Source organism: Eurypyga helias, unplaced genomic scaffold (genome assembly GCF_000690775.1).
Source record: "Eurypyga helias isolate BGI_N326 unplaced genomic scaffold, ASM69077v1 scaffold11509, whole genome shotgun sequence".
Taxonomy (NCBI): Eukaryota; Metazoa; Chordata; class Aves; order Eurypygiformes; family Eurypygidae; genus Eurypyga; species Eurypyga helias.
Window position 1 is genome coordinate 105,279 of NW_010272869.1, and position 8,315 is coordinate 113,593.

General features: G+C 43.7%; 1 protein-coding gene across 1 annotated transcript in view; it reads right to left on the bottom strand.

Moving 5' to 3' along the window:
- The window catches only part of LOC104515353 (corticotropin-releasing factor receptor 2), a gene marked incomplete at its 5' end in the record, with an annotated part of 33,527 nt that overhangs the window by 14,394 nt on the left and 10,818 nt on the right, over positions 1-8,315 (bottom strand). Inside the window, 3 exons of the mRNA XM_010159291.1 lie at positions 676-717; positions 2,456-2,591; positions 5,826-5,911. Coding sequence (XP_010157593.1) covers positions 676-717; positions 2,456-2,591; positions 5,826-5,911 — 264 coding nt within the window. The remainder of the gene's footprint in view (positions 1-675; positions 718-2,455; positions 2,592-5,825; positions 5,912-8,315) is intronic.

Consider the following 8,315-nt stretch of genomic DNA (forward strand, 5'->3'; position numbering starts at 1 on the left):
TTTCTGCAGAGTCCCAAATTTTAACTGGACAGAGGTGACACACTTCAAAGCAGGTAAATGAGATGCTGGCAATGTAAGCAAGGGAAAAGATACAAATCTCTCACACTTTGGGGTGTGAGCCAAACACCCAGGGATATTAGTGAAGCATTTCTTGCTTGAGTAGCACCTAACAATTCTGAGGAACACCACCGACCCTGTCGCCAACCCTCTTTTCTGAATGCAACACACAACGATCACTCAGAGACAGATACCCACACAGAAAAAAATAATTCTCTCAACTCAGCAGGGCAATCCCATTATGAAAACGGGTCACCTGCAGCATATCCTTAACAAGAGCCCAGCTCAGAAGTAATGCTCATATATGCCCAGAAATCTCATTTTTAATTAATGAGAAACTTAATCAAGTCTTAGACTGAAGAACAAAGAATTTTACAATCTGAGAAGACTTCTTTTCCTCTGCCCTGACCTCTCAGGACCTGAATATGATAAAGCTTTTGAACAAAGGACACCTGAAAACAGGGCTAGGAAAATCAGATGCACATTAACAGAAACTTCTGGAAGAGCAACTGAGTGACAGGTCCCCATGCAAAAACACCTCAAGTCACTATAATCAGGCATTCAGGTAGGTTCCACTTCCCAGATGGAATTACACTGACAGCAGGGCATACTACTTACCTCACCATTCAAGAAGCAGTAAAATACTGACACAAAGAAACCCTGGAAAGAACAGAAAGCAGTCAATTATTAGTTAAGTGTTTTACTGTGCAGAACCGAGGATGGAGCTTTATCCTGGGATCATCCTGAGCAAAACCACAATCTTGTTGAGATCATCCCCTTCCAGACAGATGACATCCTTACCCTACAACTTCCTGAGAAAATACTAAGTGTCTTGCAGCTCACAGGTGAGACAGAAGAGCTAGAATCTGGACAGCACTTCCACTGATCGAGGGGATTGCCACTTCAGCTGTGCTACAGCTTTTCTACGGCTTCCAGCTCCCTTCCCAGCATGGCACAGACCCCTCACAGGTGCTACATCACGCCAGGTCTATGGGGAGGTCTCAGACACCCCGGGGTGGATCCTCAAATGGCCTCAGATGATCTGGTGTCAGCAAGTGTATCATCAGGTCGCTTATGTTCATCTGAGATGCATTGCTCTGTGGAATCTATTGACAGCAGTGATTAGACCCCTGTAAAGACTGCAAAGATTGTAATGACTATAATGGGAGCTCAGATGACAACATGATGACACTTTCATCTCTAAACCTGTGAGCACAGTCCTACCCTTTTTGCTTTCAGCAACAGACTGTAATTATTGTCACCACAGAGGAGAGAGCCCCTGTGCTTTCTTTCTTACATATGTTTTCATAACACCAATCATAAAATAAGCCACGCAGCACTTTTGGAGACACTGAGCATCAGCAGATAAAAACCAGTTAATTTTAGGGAAAGGAAAATGTGGATCGGTTCACTGGTAAAGCCTAAAATTCCTTTCGACACAGGTTAAAAGGATCATTTTTCTTTTTGTATATTGTTTCGATTTCTGGTGGGATGCACTGTATTTCATAGCTAAACATGCAATCCGTTAGAATAATAATGCAAACATCAGAACCTGTGTGTAATCCATAACCCTAGATTTGGCTTGACAGCGTGTGTGCTGTGTATGTGTATTGAATACCCTGACTATCAGAGTACGGCTATCAGGTATCAGAGGTAAAATATGAATGGCAAACAGTTGCAACCCAGTTCAAGAATGACTTAAAGCAGAGGTAAAGCTGTAGGACACACCTAAGCAGAAACATGTGGCTAAACACCATTTAGGATCCTCAGACCCTTTTGGTTTTGTGCCAAATCCAGAATGTTGGGGCAAGTACTCAGGTTCCGCTGCCTTTTACATCCTGGCAGAACTCCTATTGAATTCAGGGGAAGGAGGAGGAAGGGTACGAGTTCTCAGAGAGTTGGCATGGTCTGACTGCTGAGTGCCTGCACCACTGCAGGACAGCTGGAGTGAGAGGCTGGGGAATATAGCCAATGTCTTCACTGAGCGAGCACAACAGGTAGGAGTTGTTTCCTGTTGCTTTAGCAACATCTAGTCTCAGCTCACTTGTGCTGTGTGGGGAGGCAGCCTGGGAGGGTGATTCCATATCCTCTTTCAGGCAGTTTAGGGTGAAACAACATCTCTCTCCAATGTTTTAGGTGGAGCCCAGGTGAGGAGCTGTAACTATAGCCTGAACATAGTGTTGATGTTAAGGGAGATGAATCCCTCCTGTATACACCAGAGAGGAGATCTCCACTCCATATGACATGCTTATCTAGCTATTACATAAGCATAAACAAAGCTGAGCTCTTTCCAACTACTATTTCTACCATGGACTGCATCACCATAAGTTGCACAGCTGAAAAGCACTGAGGATCCTTTCTGCAATAGGCGATACCAGCTGTAAACTTGTTCTCTTACCTGAAAAGACTGCAGGAAGGAATTGAAATAGATGAAGACAATCTGGGAAATGTCATCTTCACCAGGGTTGACAAAGAAAAGCATGTAGGTGATGCCTAGCAGAGGCAGAAGTACTAACGTTGCCTTGACTGCCTTCCTGTTGGCAGGAAACAAAACACAAGTGAACACAAGAAAGAACAACTGTGTTACCTGACCAAACAACTCACTACTGTAGTGGAGAGAGGGGATGAGTCTCAGAGCAATTCAGAGGGAAGTGAGGTACCTATGTTAGCTGGAAAGGGAACTTAGGTGCCACATTAAGACAGTTCAGCACCTGCACATGTCCGACAGGGAGTAGCTGAGAAGAAAACAAGAGGATGGCCTAAGACATGTCTGCTCAGCATTGTCCAATATGTACCGTCACTGGAGGAAAGAAGCATTTTAAGAGAGAAATTCCCACGTCAGCTTCTGTCCAGCATCTAGCGCAGGTGACTGGAGATAGGGGATACCAGTACTCCCTGTGGGTACCTCCATCTCTCGAGGCACACTGCTAGAGCATTTGCTGAGGATACAAGTGGAAGCCTGTATTTGCACAATAACCGAGTAATTAGAGCTTTTTTCCAGGAGGTCATCCAAGTTTTAGACACTTCTCAGCCTGCCTGAACAGGAAAAGTCCCAAGGTTCATAATCAGCTTCTTGTGTAACCCAAGATAGAGGCTCCTAGGGTCCTCCGGCAATGAAGAACACAAGTTTCTTAGAGCTTGGGAAAGCATATTTAAGAAGGACTCTGATCCCGTGTCCGAAAGGCTGAATAGAGTTTAGCAGGGAAGCATGGAAAGAGACAGCCTCCACTTTGGGTTGTGAAGCCACAGGTGAGTTTGGTAGCTAACACTTTCTGACCAGTGCCTGACCAGTTGGAGAAAGGTTTTTCTAGGAAAGCCTTTGCCATTGTGCTGGAAAACGTTTTTTCTAGGAAAGCCTTTGCCATTGAATCCCTTGTGTTTGTCCCCACATCCTGAACTCCAGGGAACAAATGGGAACCTTTTTTCTACCCCTCTCCTTTTCTCTCTCTTCTTCCTCCAAACAGTTTCTATCAATGAGGCCTGCATCAGGTTGAAGCCTTGAGATTCTCTGTGAGCTCAGTGAGTGATTTCTTACACTGCAATGTAATCAGTGCACAGTTTGGCTGCTGACCAAGGCAGGAAAAAAAAAACTATGCACATCTTTTTATTCAGTCTGGAATGTAAATACTCTCTGTCTGCAACACCTGCACACCCAACACAATTGCTTAAGGCTGTCTTATGAATAATAAACAAGCAGATGGTGCACAATGAGGCATAAGTGATTATTAACAGAATTACTATGAGCTAATCTTTATTACTGGTGCTGTGATAGTGTCCTGGGATGTCAGTTACAGAATGGCACCTCATTGCGCTAGACACTGCACAAACACAGAGGACTGCAATTTTGCTAAGTCTGTAAAAACCTCTGTATAATGCCATAACAGGTAGAAAAAGACAGGCAGGGAGGCAGGCAGGAGAGCACAACAACATTGCCAGTGTTAGGCTAGAGCGACAATCTTAAAGTAGCTGCCACATCATTTAACACTTGCTTAACAAATGTTTGGACTACTCAGCTTTAAAGCTGCAAGGCTTGCCCCAGGCTTTCCTGGAATTATAAGCGTTTCTATTCAGGCTGTGTAAAAGACCATTCCCTCACAGAGCTTGTAGCAAGGATAAGATCACCGTTCTCTATCCAAGGACAAAAGTAGTTACTTTAGATTGTCTCAGAATCTAGTATCTCTAATATTCCCTGCAAGCTGCAGCAGAGAGAAAAATGTACTGTGATTTGAATTAGGGTTCCTTCAAGCTAATTTTAATTTTATAGGTTTGAGCATGAAGAATGATGGTTTTAATCCCTTTATTTCTCAGGAAACGTGCAGAGAAGAGGCTGAACAAGAAAATCATACCACTGCATTACCTTCATATTTGTCCCCGTACCGCAGACAGTAGTAAAAGGAAGGAACCAGGCAAAACAACAAAACCCCATTACTGCACCAAAACTGCCTCCTAAGAGCAGGCTGATTTGAGGACATGAGGACTCAAGCCTCAGCTTGATACGCTAGACTTTATCTAGAAATGATTTTGAGGATTTTGACCAATCTTACTGCACAAAACCTGTGCAATTTCCTAGTGTGAGGACCTGTCTGCCAATAAATACTCCAAAACTCTGGCCTGTCTTGTAAGATACTGCAAACTGTAAAACAGGGAAAGCAGTCAGAATCGCCTCATCGCTAAGAATTATCTTTTAGACTGTTTAGGCTGACCTAAGGCCACACTGTCACTCTAGTGCTTGTGAGGCTGCACGGCCAGCCAGCTCAGGAAGCTGATTCCCTTGGGAACCAACCCCACATACATGTAATGAATGATTAGTTAAGTGTCAATTCCATGATGCCACCCACTGAGTGGTTATATGGATGCTGGTACCAGCTGAAGGGAGTGGGCACAATCACCCTTCATTCCCACACCCAACACCTCAAAAAACCCCATTAAGCCCTACTGTAAATACCTGTATGTACAGAGTAATCATCAGTGATGATACTGTTATTGATTACAGATATATGAGTGTTTTGGCCCAGGTTCTCTTCTTTTACTTCTGGCTCTGCTAGGACATTAATATGAAAAAGGATCTTAATATGCATATGCACGTGACTTATTGGGAGGTCTTGATACTGTGTTGTTCTGTATCTACAAAGCTAGAGACTGGGACAGAGAAGCAACCTAGTAGGGACTGAACAATTTTTCACTGATTCTCCAGATTAGCTGAATTCATGGTCTAGTCGTCAGTGAAAGGAGTCACGGTATATTTACAGAGAAGGGAACGGGGCTGGGGAAGGGTCTGGAGCACAATTCCTGCGAGGAGCGGCTGAGGGAGCTGGGGGTGTTCAGTCTGGAGAAGAGGAGGCTCAGGGCACACCTTATCACTCTCTGCATCTACCCTGTAGAACTCAATAAAGTACCTACTTTCACTTAAAACTGAACCCTTCAGCTTTTATTGGAATGGTGAAATTTCACATGTGGGTTGGGGCATGTGCAAGGAGGTGAAGAGGCTGGTGGCTGCGGCCGTGCACGTGTCTCCGTGCCTGTAAGCCAAGGCTGTTTGCGTTGTTTGGACAGTGAAATGGAGTGGACAGAAAAATATGCAGGCACACTTTTACAGACAGCCTGCAAAAATAAATACGGTGTTCCTAACTGTATGATCCAAACAGGCAAGAAAGACACCCTCTGAGATGAACAGTGGCATCTGGAACGGCAAAGATGGGTCAAGGACGGGGCAGCCAAGGAAGTTCATTGCTAACACCACGAACAGCGAGGAGCACTGGCTGACTTACCTGTACTGTATTGTTTCTGAAGTGGTTGAAGCTCTCAGCTTTGTCATCAAAATCCTAACTATGTTAAATAGAAATACAAAATTTATCTGGAAAAGAAGAAAGAGAGAGATAAAAATAAGATAAGTGAGTCAAACAGAACAGGTTGCCCAGAGATGTTGTGGATGCCCCATCCCTGGATGTCTTCAAGGCCAGGCTGGATGTGGCTTTGAGCAACCTGGTCTAGTGCAAGGCGTCCCTGCCCATGGCAGGGGGGTTGGAACTAGATGATCTTTAAGGTCCCTTCCAACCCAAACCATTCTATGATTCTATGTGATACACTTTAAAAGACACATTTTGCAGTTCCAGTCTGACTGAAAACAGACTCTTGGTTTTACCATTGGTTGCAAGAGGCTCAGTTTACTAGAATTATCAGACTATGCAGAAAATATCCAACAACTACTCATTTTTCGAAAACAGCAATGAAAATGGAGTACAAAATTAATGGTCCCAGCAAGGAACTTATTTTCACTCCCTTTTACACCTTTCCTGGGTACCACAAGGAACTTGGGGAGGGGGGGGATTTGTTTGGCTATTTGCGTCTGTCTCTGGCTCCACTCACCCAAGGCTCCCTGTGGAGAACATTTGGCAGCACTGCGCTGTGCTGGCATTTGAAACCCTCCTCCCATTCCACAGCAGGCTGCAGCAGGTAGGGCTCCCCACACCTAAAATACAAGACTGCATTGCAGGGATCTGAATGTGAGCTAGTCACACTGGACTCCCCTTGTATTTGGTGGAGGCTATAAACTGCACTCCACAAGAGACATTTAAAACAGAGCAGATGAATCATACCTGAAAAATGCCTATTTTTGTTTTTGCAGTCTGTAAAGGTGGAGATGATGGATTTACTATCACTTCCCTTTTTAATCTTCTGAGCTGGGTAATTATTATTTCTGTTACAATCTCACCGCTGAGAATTGAGATTTGTTCTAATTACTGTTGTTGTAGCATCTGCTAGAGAGTTTCTTACATAAGTTTCCTCTCAGTGTAAACAGGAAAGAAAAAAAAAAACATCTGAAAAGAAGGTTGTGATTTGTAGACTGTGATCAGCAGAAGGATTTGGCACCTAGGTGCAAGTTATAGGTTGCTTTCAACACATAAAGTAGGGGAGCTTACAACGTATGGATCTGCCTGAAATTGTTGATGTATGCTGTCAGAAGTAGGGAACTGTTATCTCAGGGTTGCTGAGGTCACAACCTCAGCTTGTGAGAAGATATTTACCTCACAAGCATTTCCAGAGTCCCAGGGCCCTGGGCATTTTGCAGTCTATGAATGGAAAAATTCTGCAATTGACTTCCAACTATTTATGAACACTGTAGCAGAGCTGCCAATCTAAAGGTGTTCTCAAAATAAGCTTTTTTTTTGCCCATGCAAGGCGGTATATTTCAAGGATTACAGTATCTTGGCATCTATCACATCATTCCCTGCGGTTACTGTAACATGGTTTATAACAAATGGTGCAATAAGCACCTGACACTGGCAGCACTGGGAATTACGTACATTAAACGCTTATTATGTGAGATACAAAAATGCTGCTCTAGGAGTTCACATGTGACATATTTTGAAATTATTTTCCTAGCAGAGCAGGGCCTTAGGGAGTATAAGACAGTTCTTGCTACAGTTGCCTCTGTCATAGTTAAGAGCTTGAAGTTCTCACTTTATTTATCAGAGACAAAAACTGCTTCATACCACTAGTTTGACATGAATCTTAAACTCCTCACTGGTGACTGCACCATTCCTCAGTACCAGCAAGAGGCAGGTTCAGGCAGTGTCTGTCGAGGGGAGTGGGGGCGTCCTCCCACAGAAAGAAAACCTGTGCCTCAAAGTCTGTGGCCAAATCTTGAGCTCAGAACCAGGCTTAGGTCACTTCTATCGAGGATGCAAAAAAGGCACCAATCCAAAACTTGTCACGTTTGCAATCATAACGGAAGGTGCCAGATGGAATTGCAGACTCTTACGCTAAGGGAAATTCCAAAAGACTCATCACATGGGATTAACATGATGAACTGGACTGGAGAAAGCATTTCAAGTTTCATGAGTCCTGCTTTGATGTGACAGCAGAGAACTGGAAATTCAAATTGCCACAAGTTGCATCAGAAAAACAAGGGATATTGATCTTCTCTGAAATTAAATTGCAGAAGTGTGATTTATCAGTCCAGAAGGAGAATTGCTACCTGAAAAGTTTGGGAGTTACTTCAGTAGAAATACTTCTACATATATTCTTTTTTTCTATATATCATAGAATCACAGAATGGTTTGAGTTGGAAGGGACCTTAAAGCCCATCCAGTTCCAACCCCCCTGCCATGGGCAGGGACACCTTCCACTAGACCAGGTTGCTCCAAGCCTCATCCAGCCTGGCCTTGAACACTTCCAGGGATGGTGCATCCACAACATCTCTGGGATATATTCTTTTCCAACCTAAAAGATTCTTTATAAATCAGTTTTTCATTCTC